Source organism: Drosophila rhopaloa, unplaced genomic scaffold (genome assembly GCF_018152115.1).
Source record: "Drosophila rhopaloa isolate 14029-0021.01 unplaced genomic scaffold, ASM1815211v1 contig_47, whole genome shotgun sequence".
NCBI lineage: Eukaryota > Metazoa > Arthropoda > Insecta > Diptera > Drosophilidae > Drosophila > Drosophila rhopaloa.
In genome coordinates this window covers 2085677-2110617 of record NW_025335142.1, presented here as the reverse complement: position 1 = coordinate 2110617, position 24941 = coordinate 2085677, and the positions used below count along the sequence as shown (strand labels likewise).

Genomic DNA, 24941 nt, shown 5'->3' with positions numbered 1-24941 from the left:
ATAGACCGTTTTTTTTTAAATTGCTATGAAGCGCTTGAAGGTTATTTTTTAATCCTGCTTTTTTATTACATTTATCACATTTGTAAACAGTTGGCAGCCCCTCTATGAAATTCTGAAAGTTTTAAATTATCCAATTGAACGTTTTCTACTTTCCTTTTTGTTGCCTTTAAATTAACATTTAACATATTAAATTATAAATAGGCCTGCAATCTTTCAGTATTACATATTTTAAAAAACCAAATTAAATGTGGTATATTACTGGTAAATACTCAAGTTTGGTGCATTACCCTACCCAATTGGCATATTGTCACGCACCCACTGCGGTCACACTAATCCACACGTTTTGTTTTTTGCGCTATTCCTATTACTTTTTTTCAACGTACACACGCGTTTTGTTTTTTTGCGCGATTAATTAATGGCAAGATGCGAGCAGGGAAAATGAATGCGAAAAATTAAATAACGAGAAATAAAGAAAATATACACGGGCCAAACTAGTGTGTGTGCGTATTCGTACGTGTGTGTGAGTGCGTTGTGTCTGTGTGGGCGTTTATAAATAAAACGCTGCGAAGCTGAGTGCGAAAAGGAGACGCGGATAAAGAAGTAAAAGAATGAGCGCAACCAAAAACAAGAGCGTAGGAAAAGAAAGTGTTTTTAACGTTTAAAAGTTTTAAACTTAAAAAATCGAAAAGGCGAAAGTGCAACAGAGCTAAAGAGAAAGAGAGAGAGAGAGCAATAAAGAGCGAGGTGAATATCAAAGGGAAAACCCATTTGCATCGAAAAATAAAACGAAGCGAACGGACGGCCAAAGCGTAATTGTAAAATTCCACTGTCTGGGACTATCAATTGGTGCATGTGTGTGTGAGCTATATATAAGTGGTATATATGGCATATATACGTATATAAGAAAGAAAACATGGAAATATCTCGCGATAATTGTCATATGTATCTCTCATGTGTGCGCAACATTTTGCAGCTATCCTATCCAAAAGCGATCTGATTTATCAACCTGTTAAGCGAAGTGGAGTCCAAAAACCGAGTGCTTAAATGGATGCAACATCAATAATCACGCAAGTTTCCCGCGACGACGAGCAGCTCAACGTCTATCCCAGCTATCCCAATGACAAAGGTGAGAATATAGGAAAAAAACGGGGAAACCCAAGACCCCAATAGAGACCTCCTTTCATGACTCATCACTAACCAAAGGCACTTGGCGTCACAACAAAGACGAAAGGACACTTGTCCGCTGCCAAGAAGTTCTCACTCCCCTTATCACCCACCATGCCCTCAATAGAACCCCCAACACCCCGCTGACCTTTCGTGCCAACCCAATTGCGGTCAATATAATTGTGGGAATAGTTAGTTGTACATATGTCGTAGTTTCTGTAAGTCGCCACTTATTAAATGGTAAATTATTTTATACAGGGCACACTTCATTAGTGAGTTGATAGAAAATAAACAGTGCTCAAAATTGAAAAAAAAAACTATTGTATCTATAATTTAAAACCTTGCTTGTAGCTTAAAGCAACACAATTATTTTATTAATTTCAAGGGAAGTTGTTAAATCACTTCAATTGCTTTAGTTGAATTTTTAATTTTAGTGTTGACCTAAATACCTATAATTTCTATAAAACTAGATTAAAAATCTTTTTATTGAAAATAGCTTTTATAAGTTATGCAGTTTCTTAATTCTATAAGTTACTTAGATCCAATTGATACTTTTCGGGGTAACTTCAAACAACTTTCTAGTAATATAATTTTTTTTTTTATAAAATAAGAGGGTTTCATCGTTTTAATTGAAGCCTATTTTTCTCGATTTGGTTGTGAAAAAGCAATTATGTACTTTAGTGGTTTATTTATGCTTTTAAAAATAAACATTTCAATGATGATTCATGCTTGGGAGAGTATTACATTTTTCTATTAAGAACTTTTACTTACGCAAAATAAATTAAAATACTAAAAAATATTTTTAATTTCTCCAAGGCTAGACAGCTATATTTAGGCAATTCTTTGAGTTTAGTAACCCGCAGTTTTTTAAAAATATTTTTAATATTTGTATTATTACGAACTTTTGTAAAAAAAAAGTTATTTGAATGGAAAATAGATAAACAAGTTATTTAGTTTAATTTAAAATAGTTTCAGTAAATGCTTTATTGTGCCCCGCATTTACGTTAATTCATTTCCATTATTATGATTAATTATATTAGTATTATATTCACTCCAGTTATGATCGTTGTGTTTGTTTCGCCCCCTTTTTATTCAGTTCACAGTATTTTCTTGTTCGATGGCCATTATGAATGATCTAACCACTTGCTCGCTTCGTTTCTGTGGATATTGAATTATTTTGCGACGCAGTTGCAACTCTGCCGCCACCCACCACCCAATTACCGCCCAATCGCCACTCACTGGCCCACTCCCACCTGTAATCAATTGATGACGTCTTTCGGCTCGTGTGACGTCATGGAATTTCGACACGAAAGCCTTTTCTTTTCTCCAATTTTATTTTCTTTTCCTTCGCTTAACTGCTTAACTGACTTTGCATGTTTACTTTCGAGGGTCCAACAATAGAAACTGCCAATTAAATTGCACAGTAAAAAGCAGCAGAAAACGTAAAAAAAGTTAAGAAAAAATAGAGGAAAACCGGTATAAAGAGAGATAGACAGAAAGAGAGAGCACAATAAAACTAGTTGTGTTTTTTACAGTGATGCAAACAAACAAACAAAGCAACATACGAACAACAAAAGCGAAGCTTAAAGGTTGCGAGATGGTTGTAATGAATGAATGAATAAATGAATGGTGAGAGCCAAAGAGAGCGGGGCTAGGTTCACCGAGGAAAATTTGATACATGTTTATGGTTAGTTTTTAATATAGTTTTCGATATTACAAATAAAATTATTTTAATCCGGCTGAAATAATATAAAAATAGAATGAACAAGACTTGAATAAGGGCTTTATGCTCGAAAATGCCTAAATTGTATATTACTTGAAGAAATGCACAATTGGATTTAACATAGTTAATATCAGATATAATAAATTTACAAATTTATTTAATTCGACATCGATAATTTTTTTTCTGTGCAAAGAGAGTGGGGTGGGGCTTGACATAGAAAAAACCGCGATGAACGTCTTAAAGTAAAGTAATAACTAATTTAATCTAATCTGCGGTCGCCACTGCACCTTTTATACATGGTCACCCATGTAGAGGCTATACTTGATATATAATATATACAAAATATTTGCGGTTAGGTGATAATCGACGTCGCTCGCTCACATTGATTTCGATTTTGATCGACGGTGCTGCCAATTGGGCACAAATAAATGTCTTTTTCATTATCTGCCCCGCGATCTATATGTGTCTCCAGCTATATCGAAAATCATTACAGGAGCCTACATCTTAAAAATCAAGTTACCCCAATGGGTTCCAAATAGGGATTTAAGCGGTTTTTACTAGTTGAGCTTTGAGCAACTGAAAGAGCGTGAGATAATGAGCGAGACGTCATCGCAGCTGAATGTACAAACACTTGTGGTCAAGATAGTAGTACACTGATCAAAACGAAGATAGTAAATGGATTATGTTTCAATTTTAAGCAAAGTTCTGAAATTCTTGTACATATATACAAGTTATATTATTATAGTATTATCTTATAGATAAGAAAACTTTGGGCCTGATATAACAAAATCATAAAATGAAAAGTTTAAACTCTTGATCAAATATTAAACCTAGACAACAAAGCCAAAGTAAAATGTTTGTTTTTAATCGAAGTCTACTTTTTTATTTCAAAGAAATAAGAGCATAGCTAGCTAAGTATAGGTTTCCTCCCAAAAGTTAATACGTTTATTATTTAATTATTTTGTAAAGTTTAAAAAAGTTTTTTTTAAAGTTTATGATCCAAGATAAAGCACATATTTCTGCAGTTATAGCTCAAAAACAGTCCGGTATTAGTAGTTTACACTGTTTTGTTAATAATAAGTGGTTCGTAAAACGTAAGCCTTTAATAATAAGTTCTTAACTTAAAGTTTTTACTTTTTTAAGCCCACTGCTATTATTCTGATCTCAGCTGTTTTTTGTGTGTTGGTGAGTGGGTGTGCGGGTGCGAAGAGCTCGGGACTAGGGGCAAACCGGCAAGCGAACAGCAACAGTTGAAATATGTTTCTCTTTTTTATTTAAGAGTGGGTGCCGCCGCCTAAGTGCTTTTTGCTTTGCCTCACCGCGTATAAATATTTATACAGATATATGTTCGCCATACCGCCCCTTTCCCCTCAACTTATAAATACATCTATATTGTTTTTATGGGTAAACGCGAATGCTCTACTAGTATCTCATTTCTAGACGCCTCAGCTGAACTGCTGTGATTTTCAATTTTTTCAAGGTCTTGCAAGCCAAATTACTCACGCACACACAGACAGCGCGTTTTTCTTTAATTTTACGCCCTTTTTCCAATATTTATTATTTTTCTCATTTATTGAGCGAGTCCAAAAATAGCCAAATTATGTTATTTTAAGGATTGCGAATTGAGTTCAAAGATCTCGTATATAAACAGATTCGGGAAAACGGGAAAAACTAGATCTGTCCGAAACCCGAACTTAAACTGTAACATGCTGAAATGTTTGTACTTTTTTCCAATAAACATATCACTTATTTTAATACATAAGCTGTACGCTGAAATATTTATATTACTTTTTTTATTATTGCATTTATTGCGCCCAACCAAAAATAGCTAAAAAGTAACTTAGTATAAACATTCAATTCACGTTGTGAAAAATGTATTTATTATTTAAATGTATAAACATTTAGTATTATGCAATTTTTAGTCGAATTAAAAGATATCAAAATAGGTGAATCAAACTTATTATCAATATTTATGTACAAATTTTAAAAAGACATTATGTTAAAAATGTATGTAAATGGGTTATATTAAAATAGTTATCATTCGTAATAATAAAAGCTGTACCAACGTGATATATTTATTCAGTTAAATTGTTTACAATTTATTAATAAGATTTTAATAAGGATTCTAAACAAATTGGAATGAAATTAAAGATTTTGATTTAATGGAGAACCTGCGAGATATACTTATTAAAATAAGTAGAGTAAAACAAAACGAGTCAGGCTTCCACTGTTTTTAATAAATAAATAAGAAAGACTAAAATACGGATTTACGAAAAAAAACTTCTTTAAATTGACAACAATAATATTTTATTCATATCGAACAATATCAGTTTCCGATTAACAAACAAATTTTTTGTGTTTAAAAGTGTATTTACATTATAACCCAATGGGCCCTGAAAGACACGAAACAGACAGAGAACAGATGCATTGCAATGCCTAATTATTGAAAAAATTATATTATATACGGCAAAAGATGAGCGGACTGCGTGCAAAAGATTTGTGCGATGCCATTTCCTATATATTTAATACCAACAGACAAGAAGGCCTTAGCTTTTCCTTTTTCAAAATCGATAAAGGTCAACGAGTTCTGTACATTGAGATTTTATCTCCATGGTTGATATAGGTTCGTTGAACTACGATGGGGGTTAAATAAAGGCCAACCCCCAAAAAACAAAGGCTGGATTCGGGTGCTGGCAATTCTAAAGATAGCAAATTTTCGAAAATTGTAAAGCAGGTGTTTCCAAAAGTACATTACGAAAAAAGTTTATCTTAAAAATTTGAAAAACTTATACAACGATGTTTTTGTAAATTTTCTTGCGCCGATAAACCCATGAAAGCTCATAAAATACAAAAATGAATGATGTTAAAAAGTTTAATCGATATTTTCCGTGACCATTCACATTTTTTTGCCCATTTATATCACGTGCCATTAACTTTGTTTGCCAACGTCTTTTGATGCGGCTTAAATTCTGAGTTGTCTCTATCTTGAAACTTAAAAAAACAGAAATAAAAAAGCTTCAAAAATATGCTGAAGGTCGAGACTGTGTGGCATTTTTGTTGCTCTTGGAATCGGCAAGAATGATATCATAGTGTGCCCCCCACCAGATAAGAAACATTTTGATTAGATAAGCGTCTGTGTCCGAGAGTCGAATACGAGTTTTCACAGTGTGTGCGGCATGTGGGCAATTATATTCTCGATTTCTTATGAATTTTTGTTTTATTTGCTTTAAATTAATTATCAAATAATACCCCCTTGACGTGTTGCCCTCTCCTTATCTGACAAAAAGAGACCTTGCCCGCCAACAGAACCGAAAGTTGTCAAAGAAATATGTTCAAATTAAAACAAAAGAAAATCTTTAGAAATTGCCATTGCCGTTCCGCATCAGTGGAGAATACATATAGACGGGTGTGTTGGCTTTTATGGATATGTATGTTGCCGGATTGTCCTGAAAATCAAGCCCAATTGACGCGTGAGGCCGTTTAACAGTCTGGCGGAGAAGGAATCGCATTTACATAAATTAGTGCACTGTTTGTAGTTGCTACCGTCCTTGTCAGTATTTCTCTTTATTTTTAATTTTAATTTTTACCCCAGCTGTGCACTCCATATAAATATTGCTTTTTGTTATTGTTCTGTGCTTTCCCTGCTAAAAAAAACTGAGTAGGGCAATTGTTTTAGACTTGGAAACGTTATATATAATCATTAAATGTATTGCTATAACAAGTCCGCTATAATTGTTTTATAAATAAAACAAGTTTAGAAAATTACTGTACTTAGTTAAGTTTGCAAAAAAAAAAAACAAACCATTTCAATTTCAATTCAATTAAGTAATTTAATGAATTTACACAAACAAGATGTTATGTTTAATAAATAAAAACAAATACATTAATCTAATAAAGGAAAAAAAATACATAGTTTATAAATCAAATAAATATTTTTACAAATCTAGATGTTTTTATTTTCAATGTAAACGCAACCATCGCCTTTTGCTATTTATTTTGATTTGTGGACATCAAAGGCAATCTGAAAAAATAATTGCTCTCAAGCCCATTGAAATATTATATATTTCAACGTGACCGACTACTTTTGGCCCATATTTGGGTGTCTATTAAAACAGAATCTTGTAGAGACATGACAGATTGTTGCCCCAATAATGAGCTATAAATATGGTCATCTAAATATGTCTGGAAACGAGCACAAGAAGAATGCGAACCGGCTGCCCACACAAAACCAGCGACGCTTTGCCTGAAACACCTTAAAAATAGGACAAAAGCCTATTTGAGTGTGATGTGGGTGGGTGGGTGTTTGGAGTGGGTTTTGTTGGAGGTGTTGCTCCATCGACGACCCAAATATAGATTGCCTATCAATAATCAGCAAGGATACAGAGCAGTTTTCAACAAGTTGAGTGTTTCGGCTTGGCTTTCGGCCCCTTTTATGCAAAGTTATGCAAAAAGTTGAGAGGTGAGCGGAAGGAGCGGAAAAGAGGTGAAGGCTGGGGAGGGGTAGCAGGTTCACCTGCCTAATAATTACAAATGCCAGACGCTGGAAAAAGCTTTCATTATGCCAGAGAAGCAGCGGCAACTACAACAAGAGTACACGCTCATAAAATATTCAAGTGCATTTGCACTTCACTTCCAAGGGTTCTATGCGAAAAAATACATTAGGAAACAAAGCGAGAAAGAAATGGTAGGTTTAAGTACCCTTTTGTTGATCACTCTTCGCAAGATACGATATGAATATTTCTTTAAGTCAAATATTGTTTTCGACATAATTCACCATTATAAAAAAATATTTTATTTATCGGCAGTTTTTGCACGTCTTTATTATATATTTTTAATTATTTCCGGCCTAAATATTTGGTGAGAATTAAAAAATGATCTTGAGAAGTCAAATAATAATAAATTACATATTTCGTAGATACATTTTTTTCTATTATGTAAGTAAAATTAGTAGTGTTCTTCATATTAAATATTTTTTTAAAAATATAAACAATTCTTGTACCTTCAAAAAGAAAGGGTATGGTAAAAAGAACGACACAGAAAGAAGAAGCTCGTCACATCCTGAGCTCAGTTTTCACTTGGTTACCGGTTCAATGAACCGTTACGTCTAGCTTAGCCAGTAAGAAGGACGCTCCCTTACCGCTTTCCACCACCACTACCTCTTTTTGCCACCCACCACCCCCCCACATCACTCACTTGAAGCTTGTTTTCTCTGCTAAGTGATGTTTGACTGCTGTTTCCTTTTGTTGCCACACAATGCAAATGGCGAACGGACGCATTTTCGCTATCCCGTATCCCTGACTCCCCATTTGACAACCCCTCATCCCTTTTTGCCAAGGTGGCCGCACCTCAAGCCAGCTTAAAGGTCAACCTGTGACCTTCTATCTATCTATCCAACTAACTATCTCGCTGACTCGTTGTATCTGCTACAGTCAAACTTCCATAACCTGAACTCTACTTTAAGGTTAATATTTTTTATTCCGACTAAATGATAAATAATATTTTATTAAAAACCAGTTATATTTAAGAGAAAACCACCAGCATTTACTACCATTTAAGATATATTATATATATATTTCTTAATTTTATTACAAGTTTAGATTTGAACTGTGACTTCACATTAATCATTGTACATTCAAAAGCAACACTAAAGTCATTATCTAAAAACTGTTTTTAATGGTGACAAGCAACCTAATTTTTTTTAACATTTTCCTAATTAAGTAATCCTGCTTAAAGTGATTTACAGTTTTTCGTCACCTAAACAATATTTAGTTAAGCTTATTGATAATAAAGTAAATAAATAGGTGTTTTCAATGTAGAAGTTTTACTTTAACTCGCTGACTCGGTTTACCATCTACTTTGTTTGTGTTTGCATGCAATTATAGCATTTCCCATCGATTAAACGCATGTTTCCACCTCCACACCCCGCAAGTGTTTTTGCCTTCTAGTTTTGCCTTTGACTTCTATTTTTAAACATTTTCGCACAAAAACACAAACCAAAACACACTGGCGGCCAAACGAAAAACTAAAACAAATTGTCTGCATTGCATGTACTGCAGTATTAACCAGATATAGAAATTGGAATAGATCTATATTTGTTTTATGCAAATGTAGCAAACAAAACAGACAATGTTTATGTCATTATGGGGCGCAAACTTTAAATAGTAATCTGAGCAAGGCGAAACACCCAGCTGAAAATGGAATGAAAATATATGTGCGCGTATGGGAAACATCGTGGGCGTATTTAGGGGTCTTAAATATTGTGGGAGAAGTTTTTATGAGGCGGCTGGAATTCTGTTTATATTAATGGAGGAGCCATCAAGGAAATGCTTGGAATTTCTATTAAAATATATGAAGTTTAACGAAACAATGTATTTGGAATTTGGTATCCTTATTAAGATTTATGATGTGATTAAATACATCCATTACTACTAATCAGTTTGATTTATTGAAAAACGTTTATTTTTACTCTATAAGAATTAAATTCTAAGTTAAAAATCATGAGCTGAAAATTTCTTGTGATCTTCATAGGGAAATTATTAAATTCGACCTTAGTGAAAATACAGGCTTATGAACAAAGCGAAATCGCAGTCTTTGAACTAACACACAACTTATTACTAGAGTTCATCTTTCTACTTTCCTTGACAACTTCTGGGGTCTTAGTTTTTATATTTAATAATAAGAAATATCCTAAAACAAAACGAACACTAATTTGTTATTTAAAATTTTCAGACGATGTGGATCGACTTAAGCCACAGAAGCGAGGATTCATCCAATCTCTCCTTTGCTGCTGGCGACGAAACCGAACGAAAACCAACCAGAATGGCACACAAATCGATGGTACCACAACACCGCCACCATTACCGGACCAACAAAGGTACCTACTACCTCAGGTTAGGCTCACCGATATGCACAGAAAGTGCATGGTCATCGATTTGGATGAGACTCTAGTGCACAGTAGTTTTAAGGTGAGTAAATCTACAGAATCCTAAAGTAATTCATATAAAATGAATCAAATTGTTGTATATTTTAGCCTATACCGAATGCAGATTTCATAGTTCCAGTGGAGATCGATGGGACCGTACATCAGGTGTACGTTCTGAAGCGACCGCATGTCGACGAGTTTCTGCAGAAGATGGGTGAACTGTACGAGTGCGTTTTGTTTACAGCATCACTAGCCAAATATGCAGATCCCGTTGCCGATCTGTTAGACAAGTAAGGAGATCAAATCAAGTATAAGTTAAAATTACAATGCAACTACAATTTTTGATTAAACTAATTTCAGATGGAATGTGTTTCGTGCAAGACTGTTCAGGGAATCATGCGTTTACTACAGGGGTAACTACATAAAGGATCTGAATCGTCTGGGGCGGGATCTACAGAAGATTGTCATCGTCGATAATTCACCGGCCAGTTATATCTTTCATCCAGACAATGCCGTAAGTAGAAGAGATTTTGAAATTAAAAGCACGAATTAATTTGATGGTTTTCCGCAAAAGGTTCCTGTAAAATCCTGGTTTGACGATGTGACTGACTGTGAACTGCGCGAACTTATCCCGCTCTTTGAGAAGCTTAGCAAAGTTGATTCCGTCTACTCGGTGCTCTGCAATTCGAACCAGCCGCTGAACAATCAGACCAACCAGCAGCATCCCCAGGAGCTGCAGCAGGCGCCGAACCAGCTGCACCAGCAGCACCAACAGCAGCAGCAACAGACCATCTCTGCCACGACAGTTATTACCCAGGCAACCACTCTGTCTGCTCCGACCATGTTGAACCAGCAGCAGCCAAGTCCGCCCAGCCCACAAAGCGAGCTGCTGCAAAAGACGTAACATCAGTGGGAACTAATGTTTATAAATATATGATAAATTGTATACATATTACAAGACCAAGCAAGCCGATAAGCAAGCAAACAAACACCCCCTTTTCCCATCCCATGCTCTTCACTCATTAGCCCAGGCCGAAAGAAAACGGGAAGACGAGATGAAACCAACTACCATTTGCTATATACTATAACCCCGCTCGACACCTAGGCTAAGCATAAGTTTTATATGATATACATAATTTTTACAGAACCCTATTTACACGGCACATTTGTTATTTATTTTTGTTTTGCTCTACCAATTATAACCATTATTATTTTTTTTGTGTTTTTTTAAATAACTGCTAATTGCTTTTTGCGTTTTGCGGTACCCCATCTAAAGGTATAACAAATCCAAACATAAGCCTCTATTTTTACCCAATAATCATAACTCTGTAAGCATATTTAATGGTAAACCAACTGAGCAAGCAAAAGATTTAACTGCATAAAACAAAAATGATAACAATACATATGAGCAGAGAGATAAAATCAAATTCAAAATAGCTATATTTATATATATTTTTTATTAAAAAAGAAAACAAAACAAAAATAAATAGGAGTAAAGAAAGGCGAAGAGAAAACAAAAGGAAAACTTAAAAGAAAATATATATAATACGACTACTAAAAGAAATTTATATATACACACATGGATATATATTTAAGGCATGTGTCTACACATGTTCATAGCACTAAGGCATGTATAATATTTCGTATATTTATTAAACAATTAAGTTTATACGCGGTCTCCCACTCACGCTTGATCGCTGGCACTAGCAAATGTCAAAGTTGGTATATCGGGTTTATTGCGGGGATGGCTTCGTCTTATCACATTCTGGTTTCCTGAAATGTCTGTCAATCTTGAGTGGTTGGGCCGCGTATAAACGAGTTTAAGTTGCATTGCAAGAGGGTGAAAATGGGCTATCTGTAAGCCACTTTGTAAAGCATCTAAAAGTCTGCGGCGCGTCCGTAGTTAATATGTAAAGAACCGCTGAGACTGCGCTTGTCTGTGGCCCAAAGTCCCGAATTTCCATTCGATCCTTTTCTGTACTCACATTTAATCCGATCTGGTATTAAGATAAACCCCCTGTCATAGCGCAAATTCAAATTCCCGTCTTTGGGACTCGGACAAGCGCAGCTGCAAACATTGTACTAGGCTTAAATGAAAATTATACATCTATATATTTTAACCAATTTATGTTAATTTCCCTTCTTATCAAGTGCGCTTATAAAACGCATTGCAATATATATTTACGTCTACTTTAACCCTTCTTTGACTTGAACTTCAACTTCGGCCGCGATCTGTAATCTGTGTTAGCATGTGAACACGTTAATCGATTGTAAACGATGAAACACCTATAGCTTCTTTCAACTCCGACCAAATATCAATCATTATATAGTATATATATTGAGCTCAAGCTGGCCACGCCGAAATCCCACCTGATAAATATATTATATAGACAAAAGACGCTATTGCTATTCAAACCACACGACACGTTCACAGACCAGTCCAGATCTACTTTCAATCTTTTACTCTATATGTAATATCTATGTCTTGTATTTCTCAAATAACTTTTGCAACAATTCTTTTATTTAGTGCATAAGCCTTTGTGTTTTTAATTTGCTTAAACTAAAAATAATAATATTGAAAGGAAACAAAAATTGGCCCGTTGCAAACGCGCAATATTCTCATATTTTTTGCAATCAAGCAAGTAAATTATACATAATGCTAATATAATATATGTATTGTATATCATTTACACCCGCTGCAAAAGTCTAAAGCTAAAGCTAAAGCTAAACAAAAAGGATTGAAACTAATCACGAAATTGAATTCTAAAATGCGATGCATGTTTTACTTGCGTGTATTTAAATGTTTTACTTTTAATAAAAGCAAAACAAAAGGTAAACCAATAAAAGCATTCAACTTAATTTATCATAAAAGGGAAGAAATTCTATTTTTAAAGTGAACCTATAAATGTAAAGCATTAATGTCGAAAAAAAGAATTAAAAAACAAAAAATTTAAAATCTACAAATATTATGTCATCAAACAATAAAAACAAATTAAAACCCAATTTGGAGTGCGTTATCTTCTTGTTGAACCTATTATCAACCCATTAATGAATGCAAGCACATATTATTTTTTGAATACGGAATAAAGTTCTATTTATTATTCAAATTTGTTGTTAACGCACATTGTTACACATACATACAGACACCTTATCGAGCTCACAATTTCCATCCTTCTACACACTATTTAATACATTCATTTATATATCTTTAGTTAAATATATTTGTCTTGAACTTAGCTGCTAAACTAAAGATGTAGGCAATGGGGTTGATTTGCTTGGTTTTCATTAAATAGGCCAAAAACACTTAATTAATACGTTTATATCGCCATGTTTTTAGGGGGTTGCTTGATGTTAGATCTTGTTCGGTTTATATAGTCTTTTGAAAGCTTTCTTCTTGTTAGCAATGCGAGCGAAAGAAATATACAAAATGGATTTAAAACATAACATTCCTAGCAAATCGCTTCATGTCCATTTTCGTTTGTATAATCTCAAATACAAAATACATCGAAAAAGTTGTGAGTTTTTATCAATATTTGGTACATAGTTGAAAATGTTTGCTTAGCGTTTCTTCTTATTAGATTTGTTTGTAGACTTCGTTTGAATTAATATTTAAATGCATTTAAGTAACGTGTTACAATTACAACATATCGTTTTTTCCTGGCTACGCGTGTTGTTCTCAGGTTGCTGAAATTCCTTATTCATTTCATAGCTACATGGATTTATATGTATAAATCTATTATAAATATATGCAATTTATTAATCGATTTTGTGTCTGTAGTTGCACTTCAACATTTTACTTAAATGATTTTCTGACTAGACTAGTGCATAATTAGAATTGGATCGTATTTATAATTTATTATTTGTTTAAGTATGCGAGTGCTTGGGATCAATTGGTTAACTTCTTGTCTTTGCTGTACTTGCCATATTTAATAATTAATAATTTAGGAGCCTTTGCGTGCCATCCCTGAAACGAAGTTGTCGATCCTAGAGAGCTTTCGGCGTCTCAGAAAGTACGTAAAGACTGCGTATTTCAGAATTTTCACTATTACTTTACAATTACCTAAATACATAATGCTCAATTTTCCAGTACATTTACGACCAACTTCGCTCAGATTTCAGATCCCCGCAAATCCCTTAAAACGTTTATAAAGATTTCTTATTCTTGTCAATTCGTTTGGTGTTTTAGTTATTTTTTTGTGTGCGCTTTACAATTTGTTAATATCTCAGTAGGTGAATTAGAATCTTGAATATTGCACGCTTAAACAAACTCTGGCTTTGATTATGGTTGTATTGTTAAATTTGTTCGGTGTTAATTTGCTTAGGTTTGCATTTAGGTTTTTGGTATACAAATACTTTAAAGGACAAAAGGTTTTGTTTACTTTCGGCTTACGATCGAAGAGTAAGAAATACGCAAAAATGTACAGAGTAATTACAGTAATACATGCATAAGTTACGCAAGTTAAGGGTAGCCATGCATGGCCTGGACCCCCAACTCGTCCATCCGATATCGGTCAGCGATGACGCTTCTGTCTTGGTTGTGTTGAATTCTTTGTCGCGAATCGCAGTTTATATATTTTTGCAGCAGATCAGCGGGGACCAATTAAAAAGGTTAACGGAAATAAAGCGGGTTGGTTTTTTGGGAAAGAGAAAAAGCAGTAGCGGACTCTCTAAAGCGTTTGGTGTCGATTGTTAAACATGCGCGATGGGCATCTGAAGCGTCTTCGCATCCCGATAGGACTTATCCTACACGTACTGGTGGTCGTCAGCCATTCCATCTGGGCAGTCCACGCTCAGCAAAGGCTCCTTCTCGATGGTCTGATGCGTCTGGGCATCATAATCGTAGTAGTTCATCCAGTCCACCCGCTTGGGCTGCACCAATCCAAAGCAGCTGCACTCGAGGAAGTCGACGAGGTTTTGGATGGGACCGCGAGTGAAAGGGCTGTGGCCGCCCTTTGCCTGGAAGTGGCGATAGCGTCCCCGGTTCATGCGCTCGTTGGTGGTCATGCCCAGGCAAATCACTTGATATGTCTGACAGATCGTCAGCAGGATCACCCAGGACATGTGCAGCAGGGCGTTGCCCATTACCCAGCCCACCCAGGCATCGCAGTTGCCAATGGCTCGCATGGCACCGAGAAAATCTGAGAATCACTTGTGTTTTAAAAGGATTATTGATAGGAATAATCGATAAACTCACCATCAAATCGCACATTGCATTGGTTGACATAGTACTTGGAGCCGCCATACAGCATCCAAAGGCACATAATTAGCAACATCCAGAGAAATCCCATGAAGTAGCTGTGGTTCTTTAGCCCGATGCAATTGCCCACCCAGGGGCAGTGGTGATCGAATCTCGCCACGCATCTATCGCACACTGAGCAGTGCTTTGAGCGAATGGGCCGGCGCACCAGGCAGCCGGAACAGAAGGAAGCGGGCTCAAATCCGACTCCACCCCGCTCCGATAGTTCAATGATGGTCTGTGGGTTTGTAAATGAGGAAAGGGTCAATAGAGAACCCAACAAATAGTCACATCCAGCTCACCTTAAATCGCTGCTCCCTGGTGGGCCGAATTATGCCTGGATCTCCTTTCCACGACTTGAGGAAGCACACCCACAAAGCCAGCGAAGAGATCAGGAAGCAAATGGTAGTCGTGAACGAGACAGCGTTGTCGATGTACATCAGCCAGGTGACGTAGAACCAAGCCTTGGTGGCCAGGTAAACGCTCAGCGGCAACAGGGCCATCAGGTGCTCATCGAACAAGGCCTTGCCGATCGTGTGGAATATGGCGTACAAACAGCCGAGCAGGAAAAACTTTATGATGTACAGCGTGTTCACAGTGAACACGATGCCAGCCAAATAGAAAGCGGTGAAAGGGCAGGCCACCATGGACCACCACCGCAGGCGCTTGTCGTGCCGAAGCTTGGAGACCAGTGATCGCCGCTGCTGCGAGGTCAGCGCTGCCTCCCTCACGCGATCCATCACCTTGGCCCCTATCCAAATGGCGCCCGTTTGGGACTCCAGCATAGAGAGCGGCGTCTCGCCCCGCAGATTGGGCACATCTAGCGAGGCCTTTGACTTGAGCACCAGTGTGGAAATGGCCGTGGCATTGCGCGCCAGGATGGCCCAATGCAAGGCCGTGTTTCCATGCGTATAATCAACCATGGCGGGATTGGCTCCGAGGGTCAGCAGCAAGCGCACGGGATCCAGAGCGCAAACCTAAAAAACAACAAAATTCATACAAAATTGGGTTTAGTCCGGCTTCTTGAAATACTTTGCTGTATTTCAAGACTGAAGAGGGCTTTTAATTTTATGCAGAATAAGTCTATAGATATATCAACTTGGTAGGCAGTTCAAAGAGAACTCATGCATGGTTCTAGTGTATATTTATTCGATCAAAGCCAACAGTACGTAGGACTGATAAGCTTTAAAGAAAATGCGCCATCATAAAACTCATTTTTAGATAGGAGTAAGCAATTAAAAGTTTTTTAAAAATTTGGACAGCCCTAATGTACATGCTGTGACTTGAACACATTGGAATTCCATTTTTTGAATCTTTTTCTATTACAAAATTATCTTACTTTCAATCGCCTGGTCGAATGTCAACAGCTTGAACCACAAAAATTAATAACACTTTCGGGAATTTAAAGAATTTGAGATAAAGTTGAAAGTCTTTTTGTACAATTACAAAGGCAGATATTCAGTATCTTTATACTCAATGAAGTTTTTGAATTATCTGCTCATAAAAATTAGTAATTTATGATAAATTAGTCAACTAACTTTAATAAAAAAAGTACAAAAAAGGCATAAAAAACATTATAGTGGACAAAAACCGAGACATAGAAAAACATGTCTTCAAAAAAAGCAATTTTGAAGCTGTATTAAAGACACATATAAAAAGACCGTTCCGATATAACTGGCTATTTAACTCGGTTAGTAATGATTATCAAAAATATATGTATGCTTTATAGGGTCGAAAATGTCTCCTTTACTGCGTTAAGAACTTCTGACCAAAATTATAATACTTTCTGCAAGGGTATAAAAGTAAAATTTAAATTCTCCTCGGTCTTTAATTTTCATATACTACCCTTTACAAATTGTGCCCAGAACCGAACCCACCTTCCAAGCTGCCCACATCAGCGCCGTCATTCCGCCACGATCCTGAAGATCCGGGTCCACGCCCTTGGCTATAAAGTAGGCCACCAAGGCGGTGTGCGCGAACTGAGCGGCGATGTGTATGCAGGAGCATCCCTCCGCATCCCGGATTCTCGGATCGGCGCCAGCAGCCATGAGCAAGACGACGGCTCCGAGATGTCCCTGTCGGGTGGCCCAGTGCAGGGGCGTTGCATTCAGCTCGCCGCCCACGGCGTCCACGGTGGCGCCCTTCTCAAGGAAGTACCGGATGATATCACGACGATTGTTGATGGCCGCCCAATGGAGCAGGGTGACCGTTTCGCTATCCGGCTGATTGACATCCCAGCCGGATTCGACCAGCTCCCGGACCCGGGCAATGGCCCCGTACTGGGTGGCCTTAACGATATCGAAGCCACTGTAATCGGGCTCCACGGGCGCGGTGGGGGGTTGTTGGGCGATCAGTGCCGACTGTCGCTCGTTGTCCGGCTGCTGGCCGGTTCCCGGGACACAGGAGCCCGTGGTGGCCGCCTGGCAGGCACTCTGGTACATCGCTGGCTTCTCTGGGTTCCCGTGGGGTCGTGGGCCAAACGTGATTCACACTGCTGCGATGCGCTCGTAACATCAACCGTCCATCCCCCTCCTTCCAGCGGACGAGCGAGCGAGAGGGGTGAGCCGAGCGGGTAGCGAGAGAGAGCGGGAGAGCAGGAGAGACACCCCCACCAGGCACTGTTTCTGGCAATTCACAGGTTCGTCATTTTCACCTTCGTCCTTCTGCGTTGTCCTCTGTATTATTGGCCACTTTTCTCAAGGATCTCTTAGCGAGAGCCCGACTATCACGATTTTATCAGTTTATGCGTTTTACCTGCAATTTCGGAGGACTACGAGCAATTTTGGTGGTACAATACAAGCTGATAGCACTGACTGCAGTTGTGTGTTTTCCAGCACTATCACGGGGAATTTCGCAACATGTTCGGTATTTTTTAAAGCAGAGTGTAGTATTTTTAAGCAACAGTATTTTACATTTATAAACCAATTGTGTTATTATATCAGACTAACTTTAAATTAAAACTATACAGCAACTTAAAAGTTGGGGACTTGCTTTTAAATTAAATGTCAGCATAAATAGTTAAGCCAGACTTTTTTGTGTTCTAGATTGGCTAATTTTGTCGAGCTAAAGCCTAGTATCCAGATCGACAAACGATTACGCTAGCGTAAAAACTTTAATCTTTCCAGTGTGACCAACAGTTTGAGAGTTCATCAGATTTAAGCGTGCTACGGTCGTACTGTCAATCAGCTGGGTTTGTTGACAAGCAGTTAAAATTCAAATATCGTATTTGCGGGAAAGAGCCTTTAGAGATATTATCAAATACCTTGGCAAAACAAGTCTGCAGCTGTACAAAAAAATTAAAAAACAATACAATTTAAATTTAACAGTTGTTTTTTTTAATTTACTGATAATTATTTGCTAATTTAAAGTTCATAGTTGCACTTTTATTGTGTTTTTTCGTACATTCTGGACCTAAAAAACATTTTGCTCTGACAAGAGGCACCACAGATCGACAAACGATTACGCTAGCGTAAAAACTTTAATCTTTCCAGTGTGACCAAAAGTTTGAGAGTTTATCAGAATTAAGCGTGCTACGGTCGTACTGTCAATCAGCTGGGTTTGTTGACAAGCAGTTAAAATTCAAATATCGTATTTGCGGGAAAGAGCCTTTAAAAGATATTATCAACTACCTTGGCAAAACAAGTCTGCCGCTGTACAAAGAAATTAAAAAACAATACAATTTAAATTGAACAGTTGTTTTTTTAATTTACTAATAATTATTTGCTAATTTAAAGTTCATAGCTGCACTTTTATTGTGTTTTTCGTACATTTTTGACCTAAGAAACATTTGGCTCTGACAAGAGGCACGCCAGATAGTATTAATGTTATTTTGTCCTCCCATCTAAACTCCTGCAATCAACTTTTGTGAGTTTTTGAGTTTTCCCTTCATTTCTTATAATGTTCAGTGAGAAGCGCACGCCAAAAGATTAAATTTTTTAATCTTTTCGCTAGGGTTCACGTTTCCGCAGACTGGCAACGCTATGGAATTTTCTGGTATTTTTCGTCGATCAGGAGACCGACGTGAAAAAAGGCCCGACGAAAAGTGAACGCCAGCTGTTTGCCTCTCGCTCTCTCTCATGACTGGCGTACAGTTTTCGTCGATCTGGATACTAGGCTTTACAGATTAATATTTTTTAAATGCTTTGTCCATAACTTGAATGGCTTAATAAATAATTAATAGGGGCATATTTATAATTTATAAACCACTACAATTGTAACACTTAAATAAACTAAAAAAATAAAGTCTCAAGTCAATATATTTTTTTTGTTTTATTTTTCCCCTTGTATACAATCTCATGAGTTAAAGTCACCGTTATTTTGCTATTATTGGTATATTGCACGACTGCGGTTACACTAACTTCGACCACTTGCAAAAGCGCGCCTAATTTTTTGGCATCATATTTTCTCTGATGTTTTTCCAATAACAAATACATTTAGGTATCAGGAATGGACGCCAAGCGCAAGTTGAATGGAACCTCTAACGGTCAGGCCAAGAAACCGAGGTAGGAAAACCGTTTAAAACCAAAAAAACGACATTATATGTTTTGTTCGACAGAAATCCCGATGACGATGAGAAAATGGGCTTTGAGGCGGAGCTGGCCGCCTTTGAGAACTCCGAGGAGATGGACCAGACATTGTTACTGGGCGATGGACCCGAGAACCAGCAGACCAGCGAGCGTTGGTCCCGTCCTGCACCTCCAGAACTAGATCCCTCCAAGGACAGCTTGGATTTCCAGCAACTGGATGTAGAAAACTATTTGGGTCAGCCGCTTCCAGGAATGCCAGGTGCCCAGCTGGGACCAGTGCCGGTGGTCCGGATGTTTGGCGTAACCATGGAAGGAAACTCTGTGTGCTGTCATGTCCATGGTTTCGTTCCGTACTTCTACATTGAGGCACCAAATCAATTCGAGGAGCAGCACTGTGAAAAACTACAGAAATCATTGGATCAGAAGGTCATAGCCGATATCCGCAACAACAAAGATAATGTCCAGGAGGCTGTCCTTATGGTTGAGCTTGTGGAGAAGCTTAATATCCACGGCTATAATGGGGACAAGAAGCAAAGGTACATAAAGATATCGGTGACACTGCCCAGATTCGTGGCCGCCGCTTCGCGTCTGCTTAAAAAGGAGGTGATCATGTCGGAGATAGACTTCCAGGACTGTCGCGCCTTCGAGAATAACATAGACTTCGACATCCGCTTTATGGTGGACACAGGAGTGGTGGGCTGTAACTGGATTGAGCTCCCGAAAGGTCATTGGCGAATAAGAAACAACCGCAGCAAACCTCTACCCGAATCCCGCTGCCAGATCGAGGTGGACATTGCCTTCGACAGGTTCATCTCCCACGAGCCCGAGGGCGAATGGTCCAAGGTGGCTCCGTTCCGCATCCTCTCCTTCGACATAGAGTGCGCTGGTCGCAAGGGTATTTTCCCGGAGGCCAAAATGGATCCTGTCATTCAGATTGCCAATATGGTTATAAGACAGGGCGAGCGGGAGCCATTTATTAGGAATGTTTTTACCCTTAATCAGTGTGCTCCTATTATAGGCAGCCAGGTTTTGTGCCACGATAAGGAGACCCAGATGCTGGAGAAGTGGTCTGACTTCGTCCGAGAAGTCGATCCGGACATCCTGACCGGCTATAATATTAACAACTTTGACTTCCCCTACTTAATCAATCGGGCTGCGCATTTGAAGGTAAGAAACTTCGAGTATCTGGGAAGGATCAAGAACATACGCTCGGTGATTAAGGAACAGATGCTACAGTCTAAGCAGATGGGTCGTCGAGAGAACCAGTACGTAAACTTCGAAGGCCGTGTTCCCTTCGACCTTCTGTTTGTCCTTTTGCGCGATTACAAACTTCGATCCTATACTCTCAACGCTGTGAGCTATCATTTCCTGCAGGAGCAGAAGGAAGATGTTCACCATAGCATTATTACGGATCTTCAAAACGGAGATGAGCAGACACGTCGCCGTTTGGCTATGTACTGCCTGAAGGATGCTTACCTACCGCTAAGATTGCTGGAGAAACTAATGGCCATTGTTAACTACATGGAAATGGCAAGAGTGACGGGTGTGCCGTTAGAATCCCTGCTCACCCGTGGTCAGCAGATCAAGGTTTTGAGTCAACTGTTGCGCAAGGCTAAAACCAAGGGATTCATCATGCCATCCTACACCCCTCAGGGATCGGATGATCAGTACGAAGGAGCCACTGTGATTGAACCAAAAAGAGGCTACTATGCAGATCCAATCTCTACGCTGGATTTTGCCTCGCTGTATCCGAGTATAATGATGGCGCATAATTTGTGCTACACTACCTTAGTCTTGGGTGGAACTCGGGAGAAGCTAAGAGAGAAGGAAAACCTCCAGGATGACCAAGTAGAGCGCACTCCTGCCAATAATTACTTTGTGAAATCCGAGGTGCGTCGTGGACTGCTCCCTGAGATCCTGGAATCGCTTTTGGCAGCCAGAAAGCGCGCCAAAAATGACCTGAAAGTGGAAACAGATCCTTTTAAAAGAAAGGTTCTGGATGGCAGACAGCTGGCGCTAAAGATTTCAGCTAATTCCGTGTACGGATTCACCGGCGCTCAGGTGGGCAAGCTGCCCTGTCTGGAGATCTCAGGCAGTGTTACCGCTTACGGACGCACCATGATCGAATTGACCAAAAACGAGGTGGAATCCCACTACACTCAGAGCAATGGCTACGAAAACAATGCGGTGGTTATCTACGGAGACACGGATTCCGTTATGGTAAATTTTGGTGTAAAAACACTAGAGCGGAGCATGGAGCTTGGTCGTGAGGCGGCGGAGCTTGTCAGCTCTAAGTTCGTGCATCCTATTAAGCTAGAGTTCGAGAAGGTTTACTACCCGTATCTCCTGATCAACAAAAAACGCTATGCGGGGTTATACTTCACCCGGCCGGAGACGTACGATAAAATGGACTGCAAGGGTATCGAAACAGTTAGGAGAGATAACTCCCCACTGGTGGCCAACCTGATGAATTCCTGCCTGCAGAAGTTACTCATCGAAAGGGATCCCGATGGAGCTGTGGCATATGTCAAGCAGGTGATAGCCGACCTTCTCTGCAACCGGATAGACATCTCGCATCTGGTCATTACCAAAGAACTGGCCAAGACGGACTACGCCGCCAAGCAGGCGCACGTGGAGTTGGCCGCCAAAATGAAGAAAAGGGATCCTGGTACGGCTCCCAAGCTGGGTGATCGAGTTCCCTATGTGATCTGTGCGGCAGCTAAAAATACACCAGCTTACCAGAAAGCAGAAGATCCACTATATGTGCTGGAGAACAGTGTGCCTATCGATGCCACCTACTATCTGGAACAGCAACTTTCCAAGCCGCTGCTGAGGATCTTCGAACCGATTTTGGGGGACAATGCCGAATCCATTTTGTTAAAAGGAGAGCACACACGCACTCGAACTGTCGTAACTTCCAAAGTGGGAGGACTAGCTGGTTTTATGACCAAGAAAACAGCATGCTTGGGCTGCAAATCCCTGATGCCCAAGGGATACGAGCAGGCTTGCCTGTGTCCACATTGCGAGCCGCGGATGAGTGAACTGTACCAGAAGGAGGTGGGCGCCAAGAGGGAACTGGAGGAGACTTTCTCTCGCCTCTGGACCGAGTGCCAGCGATGCCAGGAATCCTTGCACGAGGAGGTAATCTGCTCGAACCGAGATTGCCCCATCTTCTACATGCGACAGAAGGTCCGCATGGATCTGGACAATCAGGAAAAGCGGGTGCTGCGATTCGGCCTGGCCGAGTGGTAACCAATGCATGAATTTACTGAATTGTTTAATCCTATAATTTAATAATTATATTACTAGAAGTTATTACAAAGTTTCTTTCGGTTCGTGGATTTTTTGCGCAATCTGCAATTTGAAAAGAGCTGTAGACGATTCCTAGCTGGCGATGCTTTGGACATACATTTTTACACAGGGGTTATGGGGTCTGAGGACTGGCTAAGGATCTATTTGCGACTCTGCAGGGTGTTGGACAGCCAGTCCATGGCCTGGTCAAGTCCCTCGCCCTTGGTGGCCGACGTTTTGAAAATCTGAAATGTGCGGTTTTTAAGGTTCTCCAGCCCTAACGCATGGTGCACCTCGGCGACGGTCATGCATCCATCCATGTCCTGTTTGTTCGCCAGGACGACCAGTATCGCACCGGCCAACTCCTCCTCACGCAGCATGTACAGCAGCTCGTCCTTGGAAATGCCGATGCGGTCTCGATCCGCCGAGTCCACTACGTAGATGATGGCGTCTGTGTTGCTGTAGTAGCAACGCCAGTAGGGCCTGGAATGGAAATGGGATTGCTTAATAATTTGCAAAGTAGACGAATTAAAGATCAATATATTTTTATTCCTGACGCCTTGGTTCATTAGGGGGCAACCACCACTCTCAATTTTAAATGTATGCTAAGTTGTTTGTTCTATATTTTTAAGCTTTAACAATTTAAAAGTACTTTCTTAAAATGTTAAACCCTTTCGATTTCTGCATTTACCCTTAGAGTAAATGTAGTACACGTATGTGTACTTTTAAATAATATATTGTTTATGGTTTACATTTTATTGGCTTTTGATCATTTTTTATGAACTCCTTAAATTATCCTTGTAATACTAAAAATATTCGTTCACTGACGCCTTTGGTAAAATGTTTTTCGGCTTTGGTTTGTGCATACAATGGATTTTAATCAGTAATGTACACTGGCAACTTAATTTATAAACATTCTTCTTGTGAAGTGATGATATGGGCTGTAGATTTCGAAGAACTCAGCCGGAAGTAAAAGTGAGAACAATTTTTAAATTATTATTATCAAATTTTAAACATGTTCTCCAAAACAAATAAAAAATTTTTTTTTTTTTGGTTAGTCTTTTTTGTTTTTAACTTATTTGAATTAAATAAATTGATGGTGTGCAACTTAAGCATATTTCAATATATGAATAAAATAAAGTAACAAAATGTACTGGTTGAGGAAAATCAGTTTGACCGATTTTACTGAAAAACTTATAAAGTGAAGAGCGATTTAATTCTTAAGTAGTTTTAAAAAAGTTAATGCAAACAGAATTTCTTATCTCTCCGCCCTCTGTACTCTCTCACCTATTGAAATTTGTTTATTTTAAGCGAGAAAGGCTTAGTAAGGAAATTAGTTTGATTTTAACCTGTTAACAAAATGTAAATAATAATATTTAGTAAATAATTACAAATGATTTGCACATTTCGTTACAAAATTCAATGACAATGAAGACAAGAAATTCTCCTTAGGGCTTTATTTCGGAACAATATCACCTGGACTCCGTATCTCCAACTCACCTAATACTTGTTTGTCCGCCCAAATCCCACACCTGGAACTTGAGGTTCTTGTAGGTGACCTGTTCCACGTTGAATCCTATGGTGGGTATCGTGGTGACCACTTCGCCCACCTGCAGTCTGTAGAGGATCGTGGTCTTTCCCGCGCCGTCCAGGCCGAGGATCAAAATGCGCATCTCCCGGGAGCCGAGCAATCCGCGAAAGTAGCTAAGCACCCCACCTGGAATATAAGAACGTACGATTTTTATGAGCAGACTTCGTCACCGGGTGTTGTCAACATGGGAAATTCCGTTCCTGCAATTTACGTACCCATGATTATGGCTGAACTTTGTCTAGTGCTGGCGCTGCCTCTAAATGCTTAAGTGTAAACCTAATTAATTGTATTTGGTGCTACAATTAATACAAAATCGAAATAATCTTGTTTTCACTTTTTTTTTGGGCAGAGAATGGTTTCGTTTTTGCCATTCACAGGCCACGCAAACATGACGTGTCACAGCGTGCGTTCAGCAGAGAAATATTTTTAAATAAATAAAATTATTAATAACTTTAAAAACATGCTTCATAAATTATTTTTATCAAAAT

The 24941-nt window shown here is 38.7% G+C and overlaps 4 protein-coding genes across 4 annotated transcripts; 2 read left to right on the top strand and 2 right to left on the bottom strand.

Moving 5' to 3' along the window:
- The first annotated feature begins 314 nt into the window (after positions 1 to 314).
- On the top strand, positions 315 to 12812 carry LOC108054067 (phosphatase Herzog). The gene is made up of 6 exons (XM_017136820.2): positions 315 to 744; positions 974 to 1126; positions 9617 to 9852; positions 9918 to 10099; positions 10170 to 10323; positions 10384 to 12812. The coding sequence occupies exons 2-6, from the start codon at positions 1045 to 1047 to the stop codon at positions 10711 to 10713; spliced, it is 984 nt and encodes a 327-aa protein (XP_016992309.1). The 5' UTR covers positions 315 to 744; positions 974 to 1044; the 3' UTR covers positions 10714 to 12812.
- Positions 12813 to 12872: 60 nt separating this feature from the next.
- On the bottom strand, positions 12873 to 17880 carry LOC108045577 (palmitoyltransferase Hip14). The gene is made up of 4 exons (XM_017124947.2): positions 16923 to 17880; positions 15348 to 16022; positions 15004 to 15283; positions 12873 to 14947 (listed from the first exon to the last, which is right to left on the bottom strand). The coding sequence occupies exons 1-4, from the start codon at positions 17484 to 17486 to the stop codon at positions 14553 to 14555; spliced, it is 1914 nt and encodes a 637-aa protein (XP_016980436.1). The 5' UTR covers positions 17487 to 17880; the 3' UTR covers positions 12873 to 14552.
- A 1500-nt stretch (positions 17881 to 19380) lies between these two features.
- On the top strand, positions 19381 to 22886 carry LOC108045571 (DNA polymerase delta catalytic subunit). Its single transcript, XM_017124941.2, has 2 exons — positions 19381 to 19547; positions 19601 to 22886. Exons 1-2 carry the CDS (start codon positions 19492 to 19494, stop codon positions 22821 to 22823), a joined length of 3279 nt encoding a protein of 1092 aa, XP_016980430.2. The 5' UTR covers positions 19381 to 19491; the 3' UTR covers positions 22824 to 22886.
- On the bottom strand, positions 22836 to 24824 carry LOC108045575 (ADP-ribosylation factor-like protein 1). Its single transcript, XM_017124945.2, has 3 exons — positions 24669 to 24824; positions 24363 to 24579; positions 22836 to 23345 (listed from the first exon to the last, which is right to left on the bottom strand). The coding sequence occupies exons 1-3, from the start codon at positions 24670 to 24672 to the stop codon at positions 23024 to 23026; spliced, it is 543 nt and encodes a 180-aa protein (XP_016980434.1). The 5' UTR covers positions 24673 to 24824; the 3' UTR covers positions 22836 to 23023.
- Between the last annotated feature and the right edge of the window lie 117 nt (positions 24825 to 24941).

What these genes read in the sequence shown, in the direction of transcription:
- LOC108054067 (XM_017136820.2), top strand. Translation starts at nt 1,045, where the DNA reads ATGGATGCAACATCAATAATCACGCAAGTTTCCCGCGACGACGAGCAG. An exon ending in CAGCTATCCCAATGACAAAG is followed by an intron (nt 1,127 to 9,616) that starts GTGAGAATATAG and finishes TAAAATTTTCAG; the next exon opens with ACGATGTGGATCGACTTAAG. An exon ending in GTTGCCGATCTGTTAGACAA is followed by an intron (nt 10,100 to 10,169) that starts GTAAGGAGATCA and finishes AACTAATTTCAG; the next exon opens with ATGGAATGTGTTTCGTGCAA.
- LOC108045577 (XM_017124947.2), bottom strand. Translation starts at nt 17,486, where the DNA reads ATGTACCAGAGTGCCTGCCAGGCGGCCACCACGGGCTCCTGTGTCCCG. An exon ending in TGATGTGGGCAGCTTGGAAG is followed by an intron (nt 16,023 to 16,922) that starts GTGGGTTCGGTT and finishes GTTGTTTTTTAG; the next exon opens with GTTTGCGCTCTGGATCCCGT. An exon ending in ATGCAATGTGCGATTTGATG is followed by an intron (nt 14,948 to 15,003) that starts GTGAGTTTATCG and finishes AGTGATTCTCAG; the next exon opens with ATTTTCTCGGTGCCATGCGA.
- LOC108045571 (XM_017124941.2), top strand. Translation starts at nt 19,492, where the DNA reads ATGGACGCCAAGCGCAAGTTGAATGGAACCTCTAACGGTCAGGCCAAG. An exon ending in GGTCAGGCCAAGAAACCGAG is followed by an intron (nt 19,548 to 19,600) that starts GTAGGAAAACCG and finishes TTTGTTCGACAG; the next exon opens with AAATCCCGATGACGATGAGA.
- LOC108045575 (XM_017124945.2), bottom strand. An exon ending in GGCGGACAAACAAGTATTAG is followed by an intron (nt 23,346 to 24,362) that starts GTGAGTTGGAGA and finishes TTTCCATTCCAG; the next exon opens with GCCCTACTGGCGTTGCTACT.